The sequence below is a fragment of the Gopherus evgoodei genome, chromosome 6 (assembly GCF_007399415.2).
Source record: "Gopherus evgoodei ecotype Sinaloan lineage chromosome 6, rGopEvg1_v1.p, whole genome shotgun sequence".
Taxonomy (NCBI): domain Eukaryota; kingdom Metazoa; phylum Chordata; order Testudines; family Testudinidae; genus Gopherus; species Gopherus evgoodei.
The window spans coordinates 51,575,722-51,601,913 of NC_044327.1; the positions used below are offsets into that span (position 1 = coordinate 51,575,722).

Sequence of the window (26,192 nt, forward strand, 5' to 3'; positions counted from 1 at the left end):
ATGTATGACATCTCATGGGTGACTGGCAGTCAAAAACAATTAATTCTTTAGCACAAGAAGTGAACTATTTGTAAATAATCTTAGTATTGAACTCAATAAATCAAAGCTGCAGAATATTAGTTCAATTATATTATTGTTAGAAAAATCAAATGCATACACCTTGTACACAGAGAGATCACACCAAGTCATTGTCAAAGCAAGTTACAAATATCTTGAGTAGCATCATATAAGAATTCAAACTGGACATCAGAAAGAGAAAATGCTTTTGAACTCAGTGACACTGAATAATGCTTTTAAAAACTGTTTCAAGCTAAATTTCCACGTTAGAATACGAGCTGCTGAGTTTAATCCCTTAGGCTGGTATTTAACCAATGTAATCCGCCTGTGTTCTCACCATAATTGTGCTTATTAGATAAAACTACAAATAAGATGTCTAATATTGTATTCTCAAGGAAATGAGACTGTTGAATTCCATTTTTATCTGAACAATCACAATGGGCATCTTTTTCAGTTAAAAACACATGGCACAGAACATTAGTTCCATACCTTCAACAGACTGACATGAAAAATATAAATATATTACTGTATTTATATATAATGTGTGTATGTACACTGTTAATATTCATATTAAAGAATCAGAATAATTTTATTGAAATTACATTTTAAGAAATCTGTCTGTGTTTTTAATCATACTTCATGTCGGCATAGAGCAGTAAGAAATGTCAAGTGGTACTGTACGGGATGGGGCTTTTTAAAGCTCAGGAAAACATATTGGTGATAGATAGATGTGTGTATTTTTTAATGTACATGTTTCCAGGTTTGCAGTGTCCACTGCAGTGGTTATAGCTTACAAATGCTGAACAGGTCACCATGGGTCACTGTTTCCTCTCAACTGGCTGCTGGAGGCAGAGTTCACTTCCAGCGGAAACTATTGGCAAATTGTTCTCAAGATGATGGTTGATGAGATGGCTTATGCTATCAAATACACGATCCTTTGTACGAACCTTAAGAGAAGAGCATGGAAAAGTAAAGGTTAAATACAGACCAATCTTTCCTTTACCATTAAACGAAAATTAACTGAAAATAAGACAAAAATATTTTCCTTTTATATCTGGATACATGTGCGCTCATGTACACGCATACACACAAACACTTTTAAGGGTCTGAGCTGCCTCTCATTAGAGTCAATGGAGGCAGGACCGGCGCTAGGGGTTTTAGTGCCCTAAGCGCACGGCAATTTCTCCGCTCCGTGCACTGGTCCCACAGCTCCGGTGGAGCTGCCGCAGTCGTGCCTGCAGGAGGTCCACCGGAGCCGTGCGAGCAGCTGACCGTCTGCAGCCACGACTGCGGCAGCTCCACCGGAGCCAGCTGCCACCCCCTCCGGCAAAACGCTGCCCACCAATAATCCTGGCGCCCTAGGCAATTGCCTAGGCCACCTAAATGCAAGCGCCGGCCCTGAATGGAGGTTTTGTCATCTCCAAATTAGTTGTTTCACCTCCTACCCCCTCACTTCTCTCCAAACTTCTGTTTTGCCAGCTCTCTTATTGGCCCACCTTTTCTCACACTGAATAGGCCGGGTTGAAGATTTTCCATCACAACTTTTTTCAACAGACCACTGACCTTCTGATCAAATCAAACGTTTTGGAGATAGTATTTGCTCTCTACAAACACTTCCAATTTTTTGTTGAAAAACTGAAAACCAAAACATTTCAAACAAAATCCAAACCTCCTGGGGATAGGCAATTTTTTTGGCCCAATTTTATTCATTTTTTGTTGCCAAAATCTGAAAAATATTTGGCTTTTGGTTTTTCATCAACAAATAAAAATGTCTGCTGAAAATGTAGGCAATACTAATGAAATAGTTTGTCAACAAAAAACCCATTTTTTCTGACCAGTTGCATCCTGAGTAGACCCTAAGTTGTCTATTACCACATGAGGAACCTCATTTATTTAAATGAGGTTAATCCCAGAGAAAGGTGTCCCTCAAGGTCAGTAAAGGTAGCAGACCTTAGCCCTATCCTTCATACACTTGCATGTTTCATACTGCACTTTCTACTTAGATGTCAGTGGCCTCCCTCTCTTCTGTCTCAAAACCTGCTCAAGGAAATATTCTAGCTGCAAAGACCATTATTTGTATTTGGCTCTATATATGTTTCTGATCTGCCACAGTACCCAGTTGTGTCTTTGGACTGTAAGCTCTTCAGAGAAAGGAACTTGTTATTTGCCTAGCACAGTGGTTCTCAAACTTGTTCTGCCGCTTGTGCAGGGAAAGACCCTGGCGGGCCAGGCTGGGTTGTTTATCTACCACGTTCGCAGGTTCGGCCGATCGCAGCTCCCAGTGGCCAATGCGAGCTGCTGGAAGCGGCGCAGGACGAGTGACATACTGGCCGCCGCTTTCAGTGGCTCCCATCGGCCTGGAGCAGCGAACCGCGGATACTGGGAGCCTCGATCGGCTGAACCTGCAGATGTGGCAGAAAAACAACCCGGCCCAGCCCGCCAGGGGCTTTCCCTGCGCAAGCGGTGGAACAAGTTTGAGAACCACTGGTCTAGCACATTTTACCAGTATTCTGTAAAACTGCTGTGCGTCTTCAATAATTAAATTTAAAAAATCTAAAAGGTTGCAAAGTCAAGCACTCAAAGGTTAGACAATGCCAGATTTAACATTGCTCTTGTGCGTATGCATTATCATAGTCTTTAATTACATGATGACAATACTATTTTTCCCCCGAGGACTCCTGCATCATTTGCGTGAACTGCGATTTTTCAAAAGCTTATAACTTAGCCAATTTGGGACAGATTTTCACAGGAACAGCAAAAGGCACATCCCTGACACATAGGCAAGCTCTTGCCAAATTTCAAGTCCTTGCTTCAAAGTGAGGAGCCCCAGATGGTTGTAAGAATTTTTTTTAAATGGGGAAAGCTATGTATTTTGTCTAATCTCATGCTCAGAAACAGCTGAACAAATTGTGCTGAAACTTTCCTTTAAACAGAAAATAATAATCCTGAGGCAGATACCGTCTTTTTATTTATTTTTTCTTGTCACTTCCCTATTTGGGGGTCATCAAATCCAGATGCAGACACCCAGCATATTTAGTTGAAGTTTTGCAAGGTTGTAAAAGGCTCTTATAATAGGAAGTGCCAGGCAACCTTAACAATAGCAATGCTACCAGCTCTGCCTATAACAATCAGGGCTGCCTGGGGGGAGGGGTGGGGAAGTGGGGCAATTTGCCCCAGGCCCCGGACCCTGCAGGGGCCCCGTGAGCCACTCTGAGTTTTCAGTGTACTTCAGCGGGGGGCCCTTCACTTGCTCTGGGTCTTTGACAGTGGGTCCTTTAGTGCAGTGGAAGACTCGGAGCGAGTGAAGGACCTGCTGCTGAAGTGCTGCCAAAGCCTTGGAGCGCCGCCGAGTGAGTACAAGCGCCGCAAGCAGTGGGGGAAAAGAAAATCACGATCGGCAGCACGTAGGCCACTCTACCAGTGCCGCTTCACTCTTCGGTGGCAATTCAGTGGCGGGTACTTCCCTCCGAGAGGGACCCGCCGCTGAATTGCCACCCAAGACCCGGCCCTGCCCCAGGCCCCCTGAATCCTCTGGGCGGCTCTGATAACAATAACGCTGCTGAAGAAAGTCTGCAGACTTTTCCGATTTCTAGATTCCAGCTAGCATTCCAAGTACAATATGATGTAGGAGGAAAACCTCAGTTCCCATTAGCTGCTTTGAAACATCAGCTTTATGTAACTATCAGGCCCATATTTTCAGAACTAAGGGCTTATCTTCACTGCAAACTTGAGTTATCTGCACTCAAGTTAACTCCTCTTGAGTTAGCCTAACTCAAATGAGACAGTCACATTGTGAAACAACACTCTCCAGCATCAGCAGCACTCAAGCGTTCATCCATATCCCCTGATGGTCAGCTAGCTCAAATTTAAAACACCACTTAACTTGAGCTAGAGATCTGTATGTGTACATGGGAGTCAGGTTAGAGGTAACACTCAAATTAGACCTTAAGGCCACACCACAATGAAAACAAACCCTAAAAATAGGCCCCTGAATAATTTGCACACAAAAGACCTGTTGGGTGCTGTTTGTATGTACAGTTATCTCAAATAATTCTGAAAATGTGGACCTCAGTATGTCTAAGAAATGCACACTGTGGAAAAATGGCCTCTTCAGCCTTGCAAGATGTTTGCATTTTGTTAGCTATGCTCATGACGAGCCACAAATCAGGCTGCCAAAGGGCTGAGCTAGTGGCTCACAAATCATAAAGCCAGCACAGTGAAGTCTAAATACAGAAACAGGCAAGCTGCTCCTACGGGAGCAAATTACTCAAGTGGAGTGTAACTTGCAGTTAATACCTCCTTGAAGTGACTCTTCACTGAGCAAGGTCCTTGAAATTGCTGATGGCTCCTGAAGTGACATGCAAGACAAAAAACCCACTTGGAGGAGAATTGAAGCTGTGCAAGATGTGCATGATCCCTATGCCCTGACTTGGCCAATGTGACCCCAAAGGTGGGAGGTGATGACTGGCAAGAGGGCGTGGCCAGATCTCTCACAGGTTGAGCTGATTTGTTTATTTGGAGCTCAGCTGCAGTTTAAAGCTGCCTAACGAGTGTTGGACATGCAAACACCCCACCCAGTGAATCCCCACTGAAGTGCAGAAGCCTCATTGAAACACAGCGGTGAATCAAGCCCAATAATATTTATTTGTGTGAGGCTAAATTATTTAATGGGGGGGGGCATTTTGAGAAAGCGATACAACCATGGTGGTTGTTGGAAGGCAAAGGGTGTGGGTAGGTGGTGATAACGGTGACAAGTGCACACAGCCAAACACTATCCACTCAACACAGTGCCCTCCATCCCTAAAGTATCAGTGTTTTCCTACGTGGAGATTCACAATCTAATAAATAAGTATGTGAAGAATGATATGTGTAAAATGATGCTTTGCAATGAGGGACGTGGTGGTGGAGGATGTTTCCATTTGTATTGAAAACTCTGGGGCTAGATTGAAACTTGGACTGCAAGCCTATAAACGGAACACAGAGGGAGTGCACCAGGGCCCACCGCCTCCTGGGTGCCCCCTTCTGGCTTCAGGGAACTTTGTGTGTGTGTGTGTGTGTGTGTGTGTGTGTGTGCGCGCCCTGCCTCAGTTTCCCTTGAGTCAAGGCCCCTCATTCAATAACTCCACTAGAGGTTCTTTTGTGGCCAATAATTCCCCTTCTTGGCATCTGGGTTTATTAACATAAACAATTCAAACTGACCTCAATCCCAAAATACAGTCTATCATTACAATGCCTCTGCCAGGCTAGAATACCTCTTCAGTCCCAGTCTGCTTTTTATCAAGTAGCCACTCCAGCCCCTTCTGGAGTCTGTCTCTGCTCTTCCCACAAGGAATCTTCCAGTCTTCCTGTCTGCAGTCCTTTCTTCCCCAGAAGAGGATCCAGCACTCGCTCAGTTTGCTCAACTTTCTTCATCCCTCTGCTTCTAGCTTCTACGCTTGAGCCCTCCCACATGGCCAAGGCTCTGCTGCAGGAACCTCTTGCTACCTGCCACTCTCTTACCACCTGCAACTCTGCAGCTGCCTCTCACTCTCTGTCAAGCAGCAACTCTCAGGGCCTCCTGCCTGGAGAGTCAAGTTTGGAAAGGCCCATTTCTAGCTCAGGAAATCTCCTCCCTAGCCAGCAAGCAGACACTGGCTTTCCTCCTTTTAAACCTCACGCTCAACATAAGTGTAATGGAGTGGGGCTAACTGAACAGAGCTGGCTGACCCAAGCCCTCCTGGCCCTTAAAGAGGCAGGCCACTCTGTTACAGAAATCAGAACCTTCTTCCATCTCTGCATAGGTTACATGGATCTTCAACCGAGATGGGTAGGAGATACTAGGTAAGACATCTCAACTATTCCTCATCTCCAGGAGGTATGTTGGGAAGGTAATGACAGGATTCTTGGCTCTTCCATCACTTCTTGCTGCCTGGCACTGAGTAAAGGGGTGGGATTGGGGGTGAGTGCTGTAATTTGCTAAATATTGGTATAGACCACCAGCAAATTACTACTTTCCCAGCCCCAGAGCAAGAAGGAAGCAGCGTGCCATTGTGACTCAGAGGTGCATTACAAATGGACTCAAGTGGAGAGAGGTGATGCAAGGAGATCCTCATGCAGGGAGGGTAGCAGGTTCTTGCTGCCTTAAGGGGAAGGAGTGGAGGGATGTGAGGCCAATATCTTGGTTGGGCACAGAGGAGAATATGTGGTGCACCCCTGTGTAGCAATGGCTCCATGCTCCCTGCCTACCAGAACCCCAGCCGGACACTGCATCTCTGCAACAGCCATATTGCAGGCTTGTGTATTAAAGGTATGATAGGACCCTACTATTTAATCCTCATGGCACCCCACTCAAGAGGTAGCTATTGTATGTGTATTGCAGATAAACCAAAATGCCCTTCTGCAGGGTCACAAAACACTGGTAAACTTTCAGTCAGAGTAGAAGAGGTTCCTATCTCAGAGATTCAGCACTCATTTCCACTGGCTTGCCGAGGCTGATACAAGCACATGTAACCTCAGAAGTAATCCAGTTATAATGGAAAACATCTTAATAATATTCTTTGACTGCCCTCCTGTGACAAATACAATGACAGCATGTACAGCAGCCTTCTCTAGTCAAAGCTTTTGTGAATCAAACCCTGCTGCCCTTTTGCAAGTTTTTCTGTTGAAGTCAGCAGGAGTGAGGCCCAACAGGATTAGTCCTTCTATATGTATACCATATACACTAGTTTGTCAGGAACCTGTTGCTCTGGTTCTTATTACTTAAACTAACATTTTACACAGGAATAGAAAGTCTTATATTAAGTGCCAGAGTGATTAGCCACTAGGAAAAGGGAACTGAAATAAGTTGCTCTCCACCCTCTCATACCAGGTGGAGCCTCTTCACAAACTTTCACAGATGCATCGATTCCAAAGCCAGAAAGGACCATTGTGATCATGTAGTCTGACCTCCTCTGTAACACAGGCCATAAAACTTCCCCAAAATAATTCCTAGAGCAGATTTTTTAGAAAAATTTCCAATCTTGATTTTTTAGAAAAACACCAATCAATTACTAACTAAAATTGTTAGTAATTGAGAATCCATCATGACCTTTAGTAAATTGTTCCATCGGTTAATAATTCTCACCGTTAAAAATGTGCACCTTATTTCCCAGTGAATTTGTCTAGCTTCAACTTCCAGCCACTGGATCATGTTGTATCTTTCTCTGCCAGACTGAAGAGCTCATTATTAAATATTTGTTGCCCATGAAGAGAGTTATAGCCTGCAACCACATCACCCCTTCTTTCTGATAAGCGAAATAGATTTTGCTCATTAAGTCTATCACTGAAAGGCACGTTTTCTAATCCTTTAATCATTCTTGCATTTGTTCGCTGAACCCTCTCTAATTTACCAACATCCTTCTTGAACTGTGGACAGCAGAACTGGACACAGTATTCCAACAATGGTTGCATAGTGCCAAATATAACCTTTCTACTCCTCTTCGAGATCCCCTGGTGTATGCATCCAAGGATAGCATTAGATCTTTTGCCCCTAGCATTATATTAGGAGTTCATGTTCAGCTGATTAGCCACCACAACCCTGAAATCTTTTTCAGAGTCACTGCTGCTTACTTTTTCAGTGATGGGCAGCTACAGAAATACCAAGGACCAGTTTTCATGCACAGCTCTGGCTACTTTATATTGCTCTGCTGCTAGAAAGCCAATTTAACCAGCTAAGGGAATCCTCAGGTAGCAGAGAGACAGAGTATGCCTTTTCTCTCCCAGGCCTGAGTGAAAGCCTATTCCCAGAGAAGGAAGTAATGCCCCTATGCAATGGAGATCACTCTTATCAGAACAACTCATTGGGGCCTCAGGCAGCTGGGTGGAAATAAAAGCAGTGCAAAGGCTGTTCTAACTAATGCGAGGGACCAGACTGCTCCCCAGACAGCCATGGGATCTGGGGGCCACAAAAGTAACTTAATACCTTTGACTGCCCCATATTGCTCTGAGGACTAGACTAGAGGAAGTGGCCTCAGAGCTACCTCGCCATGTAGAAATGCTGCAGCAGTTCTTCAGCTAAGCATCGTGAGTTGAGATTTAAGGTTAGGTGATGGGAACCTTACAAATGCCTGTAATAATAAGTAATTGTTATCAGTAGGGTTCATTTTCTGGCTTACAGAAAATATATAGAGTCGGACACTTTTTTACTCTCATCCAGGATTCAACACTTACAGTTCCTTCCGGATCCACTAAAAGAAGATGTTTGGCTTGTCTATCGTGCATACCAGTCAGCACATAGGAGCCTGGATTTGTGGTGCTTTTCCTGACCAGGAAGTCTCCACATTTCTTTAACAGCTGTTCTGCTTCTTTCCTACTTATCTCTCCTTGATACCAAGGCTCCGTATTCAGCTCGTTCGTTATAGTGCAGTTAGCTGCTCTGGGTAATCGAGGACTGGTGCACTCGACCGAGGGAGCCTTATTCAGCGCAGGCCCAGTTGCCTGGTTCCTGAGAGCGTCTTCAAAAGGTTCTGGTTAGAGGCACAGAAACAAGTGCAAGATCACTCACAGGTAAACTGCATTACAAAAAAATACAATTCCAGTCATTTTAACCATGGTTTATTTTCTTGTAATAGCAACTTCCATTTATCCTTAAGAAGAAGAAACACAGTATAGTGCATTACTAGTCCCGTTAGACTATATAATATATTAAGAACATAGAGAATATGGTTTGTAAACAAATATATTAAAAATCAGAGACAATTCTGACTAATTGCTAATGGTCACATATTTATATGTTCTGGATAGGATCAGAGCTCTCCTATTGTCTGGCTAGCTAGAAACATAGAATATCAAGGTTGGAAAGGACCTCAGGAGGTCATCTAGTCCATCCCCCCTGCTCAGAGCAGGACCAATCCCCAGACAGATTTTTGCCCCAGATGCCTAAATGGCCCCTTCAGGGAGTGAATTTACAACCCTGAGTTTAGCAAACCAATGCTCAAACCACTGAGCTATCCCTCCCTCACAAAGTTAGGAGGACTTCATTTTAAATAAAGTGCATAATCTGCATAGTCATGTTTATTACACAGATATCTGCTCTCTTTTCAAAACAGAGTATTAATTTAACAAAGATCCCTGATGTTTAATTACATACTATGATAAACTCTTGAGTTTACATCTTAAATTAGGAAAAGAAGTCTAGATTAGATCAGTGTGAGCTAACACGTTACCTAATCTCAACCTTCTTCCTAGTATAGATGCAGGTTAACACCTTTTACCTTGATTTAGCTTCAAAACTATAAGCACTAATAATTTCAAACTCAGAAAGATATGAATCACCTTCATTAATTCAAACCATTTCAGGAATGAGCAAATGGCAATTCTATTGGTCCAAAATAAAATACTAATTATGTAGGGGCTGTCATTAGAGGTGAGAGTTAACAGGGAACTCACTCATATCAAACAGATCTTTTCTTGGACTGCTGTCTTTGGTACACTCTTTTGTTCCACTGAATGCACTTTCAGCATCTGCCTGAAGTGCAAGTAGAGCTTCCAAGTTTATATGTTGGGTGTTCACATAAGCTGGCACCTCTCCTGTTGGGGTTACCTGAGGCTTCCCTTCTGGCACGCTGTAAATGTCCAAGGACCCTGGAAAATTCAAAAGACTTCTTTTTCCCCCCTCTCTTTAATACAGCATTTGGAAGGATAAAGCAGTTTTGTTTAGAATAAACATAGGAGGTGTCACTAACCAAAGTGCAGACTCAACAGTCTTTGGAAAGAGAGATGAAAAGACAAACAACATGCCTGTCTATTACAGCATGGCACAGGGGAAAAATTGTTCTCGAATAGTCATTCAAATTCAAAATTGATTTTGATTTGACTGCATTCATGGTCCTTTTGTCTTCACTTTCTGCCTATTGCTTACTAGCACAAATACAGGAGGAAAGTGAATTTTAAACCTGACTACTGGCTGTTTTTTATTGGAATATTCAAAACTGGGGCAGCATTGGTTAGTTACCTACGTCATGTGATCAGAGAACTGAAGTAAACTAATCTGGCTTAGGTAACCAACCAACACAGCATCAGCTTTGAAATTTAAATATCAAATATCTGAAACAACACTGCAAAGTAGCCAAATGAGGGGGAAATTTCATGAAGACGTGCAAAAATTTCTGAATAATGAATATATTACAGAATATTATGATTTGCTCATGACGTTCACAAAAAGCAAAACAGGAAAATTTTAGAAATCAATTATTTGTTACAAATAGTTTGTTCAGCTCAGCTCATAGATGCACATACGTGCATGCACAGACACTATGATGGCCCATACCCCGTATTCATCTTTTGATTATTACTCTAATAATCTTTGTACAAAGTATGTCTTGTAAAGTATCCTTTAAAAACTCATAATTTACTAGTCGACAATTGTCCTGAACAACATTGTATATACAAAAGCAGCGAAGAATCCTGTGGCACCTTATAGACTAACAGACATTTTGGAGCATGAGCTTTCATGGATGAATACCCACTTCGTCAGATGCCACAGGATTCTTTGCTGCTTTTACAGATCCAGACTAACATGGCTACCCCTCTGATAATTGTATATACAATGCTACTGTACGGTGTTATTAACACATGTTCCAAACCACAACCCTGCCCAAACAGAAAATGGCAAACAGGTCTGTCTCAAACAAAAGAATGTGTGCTCTGCTTAATTTGCATTTAAGCAGAAAACAAAGAGTTCCAAGGGGTTGAAAAAACAGCAGTTTTTAAACATCAGAGGGGTAGCCGTGTTAGTCTGGATCTGTAAAAGCAGCAAAGAATCCTGTGGCACCTTATAGACTTACAGACGTTTTGGAGCATGAGCTTTCGTGGGTGAATACCCACTTCCTCAGATGCATGTAATGGAAATTTCCAGGGGCAGGTATATATATGCTAGCACGCAAGCTAGAGATAACGAGGTCAATTCAATCAGGGAGGATGAGGCCCTGTTCTAGCAGTTGAGGTGTGAAAACCAAGAGAGGAGAAACTGGTTCTGTAATTGGCAAGGCATTCACAGTCTTTGTTCAATCCTGAGCTGATGGTGTCAAATTTGCAGATGAACTGAAGCTCAGCAGTTTCTCTTTGAAGTCTGGTCCTGAAGTTTTTTTGCTGCAGGATGGCCACCTTAAGGTCTGCTATAGTGGGCCAGGGAGGTTGAAGTGCTCTCCTACAGGTTTTTGTATATTGCCATTCCTAATGTCTGATTTGTGTCCATTTATTCTTTTCCGTAGAGACTGTCTAGTTTGGCCGATGTACATAGCAGAGGGGCATTGCAGGCATATGATGGCGTATATTACATTGGTGGATGTGCAGGTGAATGAACCAGTGATGGTGTGGCTGATCTGGTTAGGTCCTGTGATGGTGTCACTGGTGTAGATATGTGGGCAGAGTTGGCATCGAGGTTTGTTGCATGGATTGGTTCCTGAGCTAGAGTTATTATGGTGCGGTGTGCAGTTACTGGTCCATGCAACAAACCTCGATGCCAACTCTGCCCACATATCTACACCAGCGATACCATCACAAGACCTAACCAGATCAGCCACACCATCACTGGTTCATTCACCTGCACATCCACCAATGTAATATACGCCATCATATGCCTGCAATGCCCCTCTGCTATGTATATCGGCCAAACTGGACAGTCTCCACGGAAAAGGATAAATGGACACAAATCAGACATTAGGAATGGCAATATACAAAAACCTGTAGGAGAGCACTTCAACCTCCCTGGCCACACTATAGCAGACCTTAAAGTGGCCATCCTGCAGCAAAAAAACTTCAGGACCAGACTTCAAAGAGAAACTGCTGAGCTTCAGTTCATCTGCAAATTTGACACCATCAGCTCAGGATTGAACAAAGACTGTGAATGGCTTGCCAATTACAGAACCAGTTTCTCCTCTCTTGGTTTTCACACCTCAACTACTAGAACAGGGCCTCATCCTCCCTGATTGAACTGACCTCGTTATCTCTAGCTTGCTTGCTAGCATATATATACCTGCCCCTGGAAATTTCCATTACATGCATCTGAGGAAGTGGGTATTCACCCACGAAAGCTCATGCTCCAAAACTCTGTTAGTCTATAAGGTGCCACAGGATTCTTTGTTGCTTTACAGTTTTTAAACGTGATTAAATAAACAGCTCTGGAGCTGAAATCCAATATATATTCTGAAACACACACACGTGTGTGTGTTCATGTGTGTGTTTCAGAATATATATTAGATTTCAGTTCCCAGAGCTGTTTATCCAATACCTTTCAGAAACACTGATGCTAAAATTCACTTTAAGGAAGAAAAGAAACTATCAATTAACTATAGTGTCTTGCTGCAAGATTTCCATGTATCAGACTTTCACCATATGTCCCCAATCCACCCAGTCGAATCCAACTCTATGATTGGGGCCTATATAATGTCTACACTAAAAAACAAAACATGGCAGTGAGTTTCAGAGCCTGGCTCAACTGACTTGGGCTCACTGCAAGATCAAAGATAGCAGCATAGATGGTTCCTGTTCAGGATGGAGTCCAGACTCTGAAATCCTCCCCACTTGCCAGGTTTCAGAGCTCGGGCTCCAGCCCAGGCAGGAACGTCTACACTGTCATTTTTAGCCCCTTAGTGTAAGCCCCATGATCCTGAGTCAGTTGACCCAGGCTGAGACTCTCAACAAAAAAACAAAACAAAAACAAAAAAAAACAACCCAGCAGCAGTAGTGCAGACATATCCTTTGAGAAGTATAATTACTTTAAAGTTTAACTCACCTTGTTTAACAGGAGCATGCTGCCAGTCTTCACTGAATTTGTCTCCAAAGTGCCGACTCTGGTAGTATGTTTGTTCTCTTCCTGCTGCTGCTGCTGCTGCAGACTAGAGTGGACATACAAACAACAATTCTTCAACTACTCCTTCCTTTAAAACATTGGGATGCACTGTTCATCTTTGAGGCTTTGTTCAGTTCTGTTGTACTTAAACCTAGTCTTCTTTTCATTCTTTATGCATGACCTATGATTGATCATTCTGTCTTGAATGTGTTTGTATAGGGGAATGACAGTGTGAGTGACCTTCATGAGAACTTCACTCCTTCCTGTTTTTATTCTATACAATATGCAGCCTTCTTTATTTGGCAAACCCTGACAAACTATTAAGGATGCTCTGCAGAAAACAGATGCTAGAATACAAGAATGAGCAAGCGTCTTCAAAGGATTAACAGAAAGATTCACTCACTGGTACCTACTGACTGTATGGTGGGAGGGGGTTCTCATCAGACAAGGTATCTCTGGGAATTAAATAGAAATGTGTTGCCAACATTACAATCTTTGGCTCAGATGCTGAGTGCTGTTCCACTCAGATCTGCAGAGCCCCACTGATTTCAGTAGTCTATATGGGCAGCCTCTTATAGCTTCTCAGTGCCACTGAAGTCAATGGGACTCCATATAGGTGCAGGGACTTGTCTTCATGGATCAGCTTGAAGGAGCACAGACTTTGAGCCCAATTCTTGTATTTTTGCCTGAATGAGAACAGTAGGATTGGCCCTGTAAGGAAGTGCACAAACATCCAGCACACAAACAGCTGGATGGCAGCCAAACTACCCTTTTCTGGGGTTTCCTTTACTGTTAACCTAAGAGAACACTACCAGCTTGAAATATTAGTCAATTTAAAAACTAGTTTTAGGTGCTATCCCTGCCCCTGAGTCTTGATATATAGAGATATACCTATCTCACAGAGCTGGAAGGGACCCTGAAAGGTCATTAAGTCAAGGCCCCTGCCTTCACTAGCAGGACCAAGTACTGATTTTGCCCCAGATCCCTAAGTGGCCTCCTCAAGGATTGAACTCACAATGCTGCATTTAGCAGGCCAATGCACAAACCGCTGAGCTATCCCTCTCCCCTCTGCCAGTTGGTTTGGTTAGAATCAAAGTATCCTGTTTCAAAAAATGTTTCCCCTGTTGTGGAGGGGAAAAGTCATACATACAGCAGGGGATAGTGACTGTACAGGAGAAATAGTAAAGCTGATATACGAAAAATCAGTTGCACAAAGCAAGCAAATGGAAAACTGTATAAAAAATTCCCCTCCCTAAGCATGTTCAGTTATAGCATTCTTAGGTGTTCCATGTAATAATAGTGTGGGGGGGCAGGGGACAGGGAGAAATATGATTTATAAGGTAACCTTATAAATAAACCTTCTATCAGGACATGCACTTGAGCTCAGCTATTTCTGGATTTGCTGCTGCTGCCTGTGCCTCATACAGAGGCTCAGCCCTTTTTATGTCATGGGTTGGAGCTAACAGGACCCACCTGATCCAGTTGCCTAGGCTAGCCAAGAGAATAGCTCTCTATCCCTATGCAGGCTTCTAGGCCCAGATCTGCAAAGGGACTTAGGAACTGTGCATTGAGCATCACAACACCTAACTGTTAGGTGCCTAGAAAAATCACAGGAACAACACTGCAACCCACAAAGCTGAGTTAGGCACCTCAGCTCTTATTCAATGAATAGGGAGAGATAGGCAGCTTAGAAGACAACCCACAAAGCCACCTAATCTAGCCAATAGGAGATGCTGATAAAATGGATGAGTATTAAGCCCCATTCCCTCACAGAGATAGGTGCCTAAAACCCAAGTTGCAGGAGGCACGTAGCTCTGCTAGTGATCCACAAAACTGGGGAAGACAGGCACTACTCTACCTAACTAACATGAAGGGCCTAATCCACTAGGTGTGCTCTGGGGCCACCTAACTCCACACAAAATAATGGGAGAGAGAACGTGAACCTCTCTTATAGCTCAGTGGTTAGGGTATTCACATGGGATGTGCGAGACCCCTGGTTCAAGTCATCTCTGCCTGATGAAGAGAAGGGATTTGAACAGGAATTTGCCACTTCTTAGGTGAGTGCCCTAACCACTGAGCAAGGGGATTCCTGATGAGGAGCTCTTAGTGAAGTTGTTCCACTGAAATTATATATCTGAATAATTAAATGTTAATTGAGCCAGAGAAAGAGGAAAAATCATTCTACAGTCCAGTCTTTAAGGCTTTCAGAAAGCTCCATAGGGCTAGTCCAAAAGGGAACAGTGTACACTATCTTTCCTTCTGTGTGTTAACAGAGAATGGAGACCTTATAATTCCTCCCTAGTTACTTAGCTATGTCCTATTGAGGACAATGAATGTTGGCCAGTGACCACTCTCATCTAGCATTCTGTGATCTGGAAGGCTATGGTTTTGCCTGTCTACTGAGCAGGTGTAATGGGAAAGAAGCCATCTTCAGCTTTTTCTCCCCCAGCACACCCATTTGCAGGATGAGCCAGAATTTAATAATAAACAATACAGAGCCATGTTTCATTTCTTATTCAAATCCATGAATGAATATGAAGCAGCAATAAATAAGGTGCCACAGTACTATTCAGACATATATGAAAACTTACAAGATATTTAACATTGTCAGTGCATTGATCTGGAAATAAAATGCTGCTTTCAAATTTTTGATTGAATAAGAGAGCTAAGCAGGTAACGTTCACTGACCTGAGCAGTATCTGCGGCATTTGGGATCCTAGTTTTGAATCTAGCATCAATAAAGCCACCAGTAGGAGGCATTTTATTAGGAATGCTGTTGTAATAGGGATGTTCTGCTGGCTCTCCATTTTCCTCCATCCAAGGTTCATCAAAACTCTGCATCCTGTAGAAAGGGATTATGTTACTCATCTTGCAGCACTCGAAGTGCTGTAGTATTAGCTACATGGGCCATATGCTACCCAGCCCTTTGACAATTAAGCGACATTTACAAAGTAAAATAGGATGAACCAAACAGCACTCCACCCCTGTAATGAGGCTGATCCAAAGTCCACTGAAGTTGATGGGAGCCTTCCATTGACTTCAGAGAGTTTTGGATCAGGTCCTATATACCCCTATTACTGACAACCATTAAAAACACCTTTACAACACCTTTCCTAGTTACATTTACCATGTTATTTGTAGTATTATTTGTGTGATTGATTGGCTGATGATAATAAAAAAAGGATTCCTTCATAATGTCTCGGGGCCTTATTCTGATCTAAATAACCCTGGTGTGAATCAGGAATGACTTTGTGCATTCAATAGGCCAATTCTCTGTTTCACTGCACATCAAGCTGTTATTTACATCAGTGCAAAGGGAAGGTAAAATTCATCCAAATCAGAATGGTAGCATTCTACACTCACTATGCGTAGGGTTGCCAAAACTCAGTATTGTCCTGGAGTCTCCAAGAATTAAAGATTAATCTTTAATTAAAGATTATGTCATGTGATGAAACCCTCAGGAATACATCTAACCAAAATGTTGCTCACACCAATAGAGATGATATGGTCCTAGCTTTGGTGGGAAAGTTTCTAAAAATGTTACTGTAGACAGAGACTGAGGTGGGGGAAAGGGATGTGAAAATTAGTGTGAAGGCTGAACCATAGGCTAATTTGTTAGGGGGTAAATCCAGTTCTCCTTTTAAAACAATCTCACATAGGGTTTCCTCCCACTCGGCCTTTCCATGTGCACTTTTTTTCATGGGGGAGCAGTCTGACCTCTATGTATGTGTTTTTAGAAAGCCTGTTTCTTTGACTCCAAGTAAGGGTTATGATGATTTTTATGACTTGCAGCAAAAAGAAAAATCTCTAAAATGAACAGACCAAAATCTGCCATGAACATTCATGTCTTTACAAAGAAACTCTGCAGGATAGATTCCAACCTTCCTGGGAAGTTCCTCCACTTGTATTACTTCAAGGCTCCATCCACCCTGGGTATAAAGCTGGATTTAAAAACAAATTTTAAACAGATTTAGGCTAACATGGCTTAAAGACCTTCAGTGTGGATATGGGCCAGGGCATAGCCATTTAAAAACCATGCTTAAAATAGTGCTTTGATCTGGGGCCAAATATAGAGATGACTCTTAGCTGGTGTAATTTACAACTTGTTCTGGTCACTCACTATGTAAATTATACCAATTTAGGCTCCCTTTGTCTCACTTAGTGGTTTGCAAAATACCTCCTATAGCACACATCACCTCTGACTTTATGCACCTGTCTCGAACCTAAAAAGTATTGACTAGCCAGTATGGGCAGAACATTATAATTTTAAAACAATTGATCCTAGAGACCATGTTTAAAAGTGATTTTAAAACGATTATGGCCCATCCACATTGATCAGGCAAACCATGTTTCACTCATTTATCAGGAACCTGTTTTGAAGAGTGTTTAAAATCCAGTTCTAAGACATTTTCATCCACAGCACAGCCATAGATTCACCCCTCACTTTATCATCTGGTGAAGAAAACTGAAGGACTAGAAAAGATTCTACTACAATGTTACTCACTTATCATGGAGAGCAGGTATCATAGAGGGACACCGTAAATATTGCTTAAATCGAAGTTCAAATGCTTGCCCTATGGTGCTGATAATATCCTGGGCCAGGTCATCACAGCATTCCAGTATATGGCATGCTAGAGGAAAGAAAGAAAGATGCCAACATTTACGCACCATTATTTATACAGTCTTCGCTGTGATACAGTAATTAATGGCACTAGGACAGTTGTTCTTTTCATGACATATAGATTTTATTAAAATCTGAATGAACAAAAATAGCAATTAGCTACAGTTAACTTAAGACATTGGCTTGATTCTCCTCTCATTTACACTATCTGAAATCAGGAGTGATTTCGCTCCAATCCAATGAAATTATCGTACAACGGTGTAAAACTAGTGTAAGTAAGACCAGAATCAGGCCCATAATTTGAAAAACTCCTTCAAGAAGAGAAACCTTAATGAATGTCATTCATTATCACCTGACTGCATGCAGAAAGTTACAGGAGAATTCTGAGCTTTCTATTAAAATAAGGAGATAGACACTAGAGAACATTTTCAGATCATTCCAAATTAAATTACCTTTATTTCTCTTAATCTTTTTTCTATAATTTTATTGCCATCTTAGGTGATTTTCTAATCTACTTATCTGATGTGTGGCCTGTGCGACAAAGTTTCCAGCTGGTTTTGAACTTCCCCAAAATGAGGTGTGAGGGAGATATTCATATATAGGATACCAGCCAGATTTTTGGCTCTGCTATGGCTCCAGTGATGCAAAGGTGTGGTGCATTGGCATAACTGTCTATCTGGGAAATCCCTGGGTGGCATACAGCCAATACATCAGCTCGACAGTGACCCCCTTCTCTGCACTCTTCCAGGCTGATATTCTGGAACTGTGTGGAAGGAGGCTGGCTACACCATTTCTTCACCTGCTGGGGGCCGAGAAACCCACTCCCTTTTCACTAACTGAGCAATAAGAATCTGCGCCTGCAATATAGCTGGATCAAAGCTGGCTTGAGTATGTCTACACACTCTGCAATTACACTTCCTGATTGCAATGTAGACAAGCCTGTGTGTCCAGTGCCTAGCACAAGGGAATTGGGGCCTCTAGGGACTAATGTAATACAAACTGACATTTGTGTGTGCTTGTACAATTTTGTCAGTAACAGTCACACAGCACTTGAAGAGCATCTACACAGTGGTCCCACAGAGGCTGGCATACAGGAAGGATTTGTACATAGACTAGGGTAAGACATCATGAGATCTGCAACTATGCAGATCCAGTGGCTGCTATTCCTGCCCATAGAGTTGTGTGATGCTTGATGCAGGGCAAATGTTCCTGGCCCTGGGTTGCAGATGGATATTTTCCCCCAGCACACTTCACCTGCATAAAGACTGAGACTGACACCACTGGCTTATGAAGTGAATTTGCCTTACATGAATAAGCCGTATGACCAGTTGTGTTCGACATTCAGCACCAAGGGATTCCCTAGGCAATGTGCAGATGTCTCCAAACGTGTGGACTGAAAGAAGTGAAGTTGAACAAAGGACTATAATATGTATGCATGCAATAGTGGAAGTGGGCATTTAAAGAGAATATGTTGCCTGCTGCTAAACCTGTTGGGAGATGAAAAGAAACTTAAGTTATATTAAAAATAACAATGGATAAACTGTCTCCTTACATACAAGGATGGTTTCTGGGCAGGTGAGAAGTAGAGGCAGGATCCAGAAAGGGACTTAGGTGTTGCAACCCTCAGAATTGCAGTGCTTAACTTTAGGTGCTGAAAATCACAGGAATAACATTGCAATCCACAAAGCCAAGTTAGGCCCTTGGGCTCCCTATACAATGAATTGGGAGAGATTGGAGCCTAAGAATGGGAACCACAAAAGCCAGTATGCTAGATGGGAAGCCACCTATGCTAGTCAATGGGAGATGCTGACAACAGGGATGTGTTCTAAGCCCTGCCCCTCTCTCAGACATAGATGCCTATCTCCACCAGTGATCCACAAACAGGAACCAGCCACCCAGAGTCAGGTGGCTTAGGGGTTTACTTCTGGTAATGAGTTAGGTGCCTGCCTTGCTCCATACAAAATAGCTGGAAAAGGGGGCAGTGGTGCTCACCTTACTTACAGTATGTAGCCCACTGGTTGGGCACTCACCTGGAGATGGGCAATCCAGGTTCAAGTCCCTACTCTGCCAGAAGGAGAGAAAGGATTTGAACAGAGGTCTCCCACCTTTCAGGTAGGTACCCTAGCCCCTCAGATATGGGATATTCTGATGGTGGTGGACTTCATCAATATCACCTGTTGAAGCTGAACAAATAATGAGAGAGTCATTGGAGCAGGAGGATTGGGTCCTGGGTCTCCCATCCTCCCAGGTGGGTGCCCTGAGCTCTCTCTTTTTCTCTGGCCCAGTGACTATTCAAGTATTTATCCACAGTGGAACAGTTAGGCCTCATATTAGGCTTTGCATATGACTTAGGCAACTGAATGCCTATCTTCCCCTGATTCATGAATCACTCTGGGGCTTACGCAGTATAGGCACCTGGGCACCCAGGGCAGTGCATATACCCCAGGGTCAAATACTTGGGCACCTAGGGAACTTTTACAGAAGGAAGTTAGGTGACAAGTGAGCTTAGGCACCCACAGAGTTAGGTGGCAGCCAAGCAGGAGTTTCATGAATCACAGTGGTGCTGGGCACAGAGACATAAGCACCTAATGCTGGAGTTTAAGCATCTAAGTTGCTTCATGGATCACACCCTTAGGTTTCTTATACAAGGAAGGAGAAGTTTGGCTCACACTGAGATATTTCTTTAGGATTTGTTACAAACTGGGTGACCAGAAGACAAACAACGCTACACTGCAAGAACGAGAGCATTAGACTGTGAAAGAAACAAGCCCATTTTAATCTTTTTAGGGAAAGAATGAGTCTTCTTATATGTGTGTATAATGTGGAGCATCCTGTGGGTGCTAATTTAAATGATAACATTTTCAGCAGTGATGTAGAAGTACATATAAAATCACTGCTGATAAATGTTGTGGATGACACGAAGACTGGGAGAGTGGTAAATAATGAGGACAGGACAGTCAAACAGAGTGCTCTGGATCACTTGTTAAACTGGGTCCAGTTCAAACAAAATGTCTTTCAGTACAGCCAAATGCAAAGCTATTCACCTAGAATCAAGGAGTGCAGGTCATACCTACAGAATGGGGGACTGTATCTTGGAAAGACATGATTCAAAAAAGGATTTAAGGGTCACAGTGGACAAACCTGAACATGAGCTCCTAAATCAATGGTGTGTCAATTGGATATTGTGAGGGGGTGAACCCCCACCATGGGCAAGAAAGGATTAAGGGACATTTAGGTACATTCATTCCACCTGCCAGAGGCTGTTGGAAGCTAGAGGCCTCAGGAAGACTTAGGACAGGACTTGACACCAGAGCTGGGGAAAAGCAGTGAAACCGCTGGGAGCCAGGGCCCAGAAGATTGGTGGATACTTTGGACTCTGCTTAGACATTTGTTACCCTAGAAGGGATTTGGACTATAGCTACTTCTCAGCCAGAGAGCTGAGTAGTGTGCAAGATGGCCTGACGAGGATGCTGGATATGAAAACTCCTGCTATATTGCTCCCTGACACAAGGGGGCACTCTTGAGATAAGAACGCACCATTACAGATGTATAATAAAAGGAGTAGTGAGGAGGTAATTTTACACCTGTACATGGTGTTGGTGAGGCCAATACTGGAATTCTGTGTCAAGTTCTAATGTCCACATTTTAAAAAGATTATTGAAAAATTGCAGAGTGCAGAAAAGAGCCACAAATTGATTTGAGAGATGGAGAAAATGCCTGACAGTGAGAGACTTAGAGTTCAGTCTGTTTAGTTTATCAAAAAGAAGATTGAGACGTGACTTAATTACAGTGCATAAGTACCTTCATGAGGAGAGTCAAAGAGGGTTATGATCTCCTTCCTCACAACATTCAGCAAAGAAGCTAGGAAGGTCCAGTCCAGGCATGAGGAGCATCCAGATGATTTGAAATATATTAATCCCGGCAAAACATCGGCTGGACTAACGTGTGTAGTTGCTGATTATTGCTGTGCTGATTGTTCCAGTGATCATCCCTAATGTCAACTTTTTATTGTGTTGCATTTACTTTTTCTGGAAAAATCCAATAAATTGAAAATATGAATTTATATTTTTAAATGGAAGACACCAAATATAGAAAATACCATACCTCTGCGATTAACAGGGTCCTTAGCTACATATGCAACATAGTCTGTTGTATCCTGTAAAAAATAGATATATATACATAATGAATATATGAATTTGCTTTTGCACTGTAACAAAAGAGCAGAGCATATCACATAAGTATTTCCCATGAAGTGAAAGCCTGGTGGTGAGAGTGGGACAGATCGCTAACCCACCATTTTACACACAGCAATATGACTGAGTACATCCTCTGTATGGAATTACTCCGAAGGCCATGTTCACAATACAGTTAACACTGTGCCATCAATATCCACAGTTAAGCATGCTAGTCTGTAGCAGGCTTCCTGCATGGTTTCCCTGACCAGTGTGGACAGTTCTTGCAGTCCTTTCTTATATGTGAGTTTACCTATGATATAAGCCATGCTACAGACCAACTCTCAGGTAAACCTAACACAAGGATGCAAATTAAATAGGAATAAGGAAAAATAATTTTTTATTTTACATGTCTTCCAGGTTACTTTATTATGTTTTGTGACTACCTTTAACTGATAAATAAGGCTAGGGAATGCTGGCCAGATAAGCAAATTCCTTTTTAAAAAGCTCTTCTATCTTGCCCTTAAGCACAGCTAATGCTGGCATCTATTCAATTTTAATGTGGACAGGGCCTAACTATGTCCGGTTAAGCACCATATTAATATCCTATTTGAACACCTACAGCTCAGACACCTGGCAAGCATATGCAAAAGCAATTCGTGTTTTATTCCAAGAACATTTACAGGATTGGTTCTGATCCCACTCACTCTGGTTTCACTCCACTGACTTCCAAAGCATTACCCTTAATTTACACCATTGCAAGGACCTCTTCCAAAGCCCTTGAAATCAGTTAAAAGATTCACATTAACATCAGAGGGCTTCGGATGAGGCTCCAATTGAGGCTCAGGGTCTTGTCCATGACACTCAATATCTAAAAGCTTGCCGAAGCCATGAGTGGCGGGTAGCATAGGCAGGGGAAGGCTGTGCCTTCCCAAACAGCCTGGTATGGCCCTGCCCATGCTTCACCCCGAAGCCCCCTCCTGCCTGCTTCCAGTTTCCTTCCTGCTCTTCTATGGCCAAGAGGCTGGGGCCAATGTGCAAAGGCCCGGGGCTGGGGGCATTGGGTTGGGGGTGCTTCAGCTGTGCTGCTCGTATGCCCAGTGTGCTGGAGCTGCTCCAGCTATTCACTCCAGCTATTCGCGCAGCTGAAGTTGTGTATCTTAGATCGACCCCCCCACTAGTGTAGACCAGGGCTGAGACTGTAGAACAAAATTGCACAGAAGTAAAGGTATCAAAGACTTCAACATCTTCCGCTCCAAATGCAAGTCACACTTCTTCAACCTCGCCTACCAAAGCAAAACATTATATTGCATACACAGTTCTTCTCCTGGGGAGAAGATGAGAGCAAGAACAAACCACATGTGGCAGATGTTAGTCCCTGTGACAGATATGGCAATTTCCTACAATATCCTTGAAAAAAAACCTTAATGGGTTAAGTTTAAGTATCTTTTGAGTCCACTGTATTAAATGCAAAGGTTATGTATTATCATGGGCCGGGATTGTATGCAACCTATCTAGAGGTAGATATGTTGTGAACCTTGGGAAGTGTCATGAACTTCAAAGAACTGTACTGAACAATGTATAAGAATGGGCTTTTGGGGACAAACATTATCAAGTGATTTACCTGAGGAATCTCTAAGGAGAGATGAATGCAAATTCCCCATCTCCAGTTATACAAAAACCCAGCCTCTTGAAGTTCCACCCTGAGGAGAGGGCCATTATCTGCAGATTACCTGTTCTTGGAGTCTCAAGATCAAAGGCCCAAGCTGCACACAAGAAAGACTAAACTGTTTGTCGGGGTGGTAGTTCTGAGCTAAGGCTGTTATGAATTTGTGACCACAGAAAACCTCCATTGTGGGGTTTGAAGCACTGACTCTTAACAGAGCCAGAAGGAATAATAGAATCATAGAATATCAGGGTTGGAAGGGACCTCAGGAGGTCATCTAGTCCAACCATCTGCTCAAAGCAGGACCAGTTCCCAACTAAATCATCCCAGCCAGGGCTTTGTCAAGCCTGACCTTAAAAACCTCTAAGGAAGGAGATTTCACCACCTCTAGGTAACCCATTCCAGTGCTTCATCACCCTCCTAGTCAAAAAGTTTTTTCCTAATATCCAACCTAAACCTCCCCCACTGCAACTTGAGACCATTACTCCTTGTTCTGCCATCAGGTACCACTGAGAACAGTCTAGATCCATCCTCTTGGAACCCCCTTTCAGGTAGTTGAAAGCAGCTATCAAATTCCCCCTCATTCTTCTCTTCTGCAGACTAAACAATCCCAGTTCCCTCAGCCTCTCCTCATAAGTCATATGCTCCAGCTCCCTAATCATTTTTGTTGCCCGCCACTGGACTCTTTCCAATTTTTCCACATCCTTCTTATAGTGTGGGGCCCAAAACTGGACACAGAACTCCAGATGAGGCCTCACCAATGTCGAATAGAGGGGAATGATCACATCCCTCGATCTGCTGGCAATGCCCCTACTTATACAGCCCAAAATGTCGTTAGCTTTCTTGGCAACAAGGGCACACTGCTGACTCATATCCAGCTTCTCATCCACTGTAACCCTAGGTCCTTTTTTGCAGAACTGCTTCCTAGCCATTCGGTCCCTAGTCTGTAACAGTGAATGGGATTCTTCCATCCTAAGTGCAGGACTCTGCACTTGTCCTTGTTGAACCTCATCAGGTTTTTTTGGTCCAGTCCTCAAATTTGTCTAGGTCCCTCTGTATCCTATCCCTACCCTCCAGCATATCTACCACTGCTCCAAGTTTAGTGTAATCTGCAAACTTGCTGAGAGTGCAGTCCACGCCATCCTCCAGATCATTAATGAAGATATTGAACAAAACCAGCCCCAGGACCGACCCTTGGGGCACTTCACTTGAAACCAACTGCCACTAGACATGGAGCCATTGATCACTACCCGTTGAGCCCGACGATCTAGCCAGCTTTCTATCCACCTTATAGTCCAATCATCCAGCCCATACTACTTTAACTTGCTGGCAAGAATACTGTAGGAGACCGTATCAAAAGCTTTGCTAAAGTCAAGGAATAACACATCCACTGCTTTCCCCTCAAGGAGTTGGGAGGGATGAACTCTGGCAAACTTATTAGAATGTGTGTAGGTTCTTTTGTTTTCTCTGTAATGCTTTCCCCTTAAGAATAAATGTGCTTGCGTAGAAAGAGTCGAGTATTAACTTGTGATTGCTGGTAATTCCAACTGTTCATATCCTCTGGAGAGAAAGCAAAATGCAGACTCTGGCCTGTTTACACAGTCTGGCTTGCTGAGAATATCACAGTGTAGGCAGGGAACTGTGCAGTCTCCAATAATCACTGTCAGGAGGAAGAGAGATGTGGGTCTCTTCCCAAAAGAGGTGATGGCTGAGGAGCTGGGAGTTTAGAGTCGGTGCCCTCAAGGGACCACTCTGAGGGAATACTGGTGCAATTGCCCTGAACTGTAACACTCACATCACTTAATGCACTACTGCAATGCACTCAGATACCACAGTGATGAAGGTAATAAAAGAACGTGTATAGAACAGAACAGAATAGCCCCGTCTCTCTGTTCATGCATCTCTAATACTCCCAGTGACCTGATGTATGGGGAATGACTTTTGTGGGCGTGGTGGTGGATTTCACTCCTGAAGAGGAAAGAAAACAATGAATACATTTATATTGGGATATATGCTAGGCTGGTTTGGTATGTTTGGTGTATCAAGCAGTAAGTAAGTTTAGCTGTGAGAGACAGGAATCACATGAGCAAGCTCTTCCTTTTATTTAAAGTTCTCCCAACTAGGAGCCTACTGTGACAAGCCTGCGGAATATGAATGGACTCTCACACCTACCCTCCTCTCCACCCCCAGGATGAGATCATCATGCAGTGGTCTTGTTGTGTGAATGCTACTTTACAGTTCCACTAGCTCTTGTTGGCTCCTGTACTTGGTACAATTTGATTTCTCAGTGACTCAGTGGCATGACTTTCATCTCACTAAAATATTTGATAGACCTTGTTTATTTCAATTCAGATCTCTTACTGCTGCTGCTGGTAATGCTGTTTCCTGGTAAATCACTCTGCCAATGGGTGGGGGCGTTTCTAGGACTTAATATGTGGGATGGCAGATGGGGTGACAAAAAACTTTCCAATGGAGGCAGGCAACTGTACTAATCACACCTCTGCCCACTGCAGGAACTGTTCATTTCCAGTATCTGTTGCAATCTGTAGTATTTCACAGGTGCTGTTGATCAATTTTTTACTCCCTGAATTATTATTTTACCATGGCCCAAATTTATCCCTGCTGTATCCCCATTGAGTTTAGCAAAGTTACATCATGGATGAATTTGACCCATTTAGCATATTGATAACAGTCAGTTTGCAAACATGTCAAGGATATTTTGCCCTGAAGAGCTGGTGCAGTTAACTCATTTTGCAGTTGAGATGAGAGAGCTATTTCATAGCAAGGGCTATTTGTGCCATGTAAGTGGACCTGTCCCTGACAACAGGGACTGGGTTGATCGATCTAGAGTAAACGCTTTCAAGACTC

The 26,192-nt window shown here is 43.0% G+C and overlaps 1 protein-coding gene across 3 annotated transcripts in view; it reads right to left on the reverse strand.

The window, feature by feature from the left end:
- Positions 1–685: 685 nt before the first annotated feature.
- Positions 686–26,192, reverse strand: part of SHC3 (SHC adaptor protein 3) — a 76,096-nt gene continuing 50,589 nt past the window's right edge. For all 3 annotated transcript variants that reach the window (XM_030567206.1, XM_030567207.1, XM_030567208.1), the window contains exons 6-12: positions 21,591–21,642; positions 17,370–17,496; positions 15,554–15,707; positions 12,809–12,911; positions 9,463–9,657; positions 8,245–8,540; positions 686–1,004 (exon numbers count right to left, since the gene is read on the reverse strand). In XM_030567206.1, the coding sequence (XP_030423066.1) occupies positions 876–1,004; positions 8,245–8,540; positions 9,463–9,657; positions 12,809–12,911; positions 15,554–15,707; positions 17,370–17,496; positions 21,591–21,642 (1,056 nt within the window). In that variant the 3' untranslated portion in view covers positions 686–875. The remainder of the gene's footprint in view (positions 1,005–8,244; positions 8,541–9,462; positions 9,658–12,808; positions 12,912–15,553; positions 15,708–17,369; positions 17,497–21,590; positions 21,643–26,192) is intronic.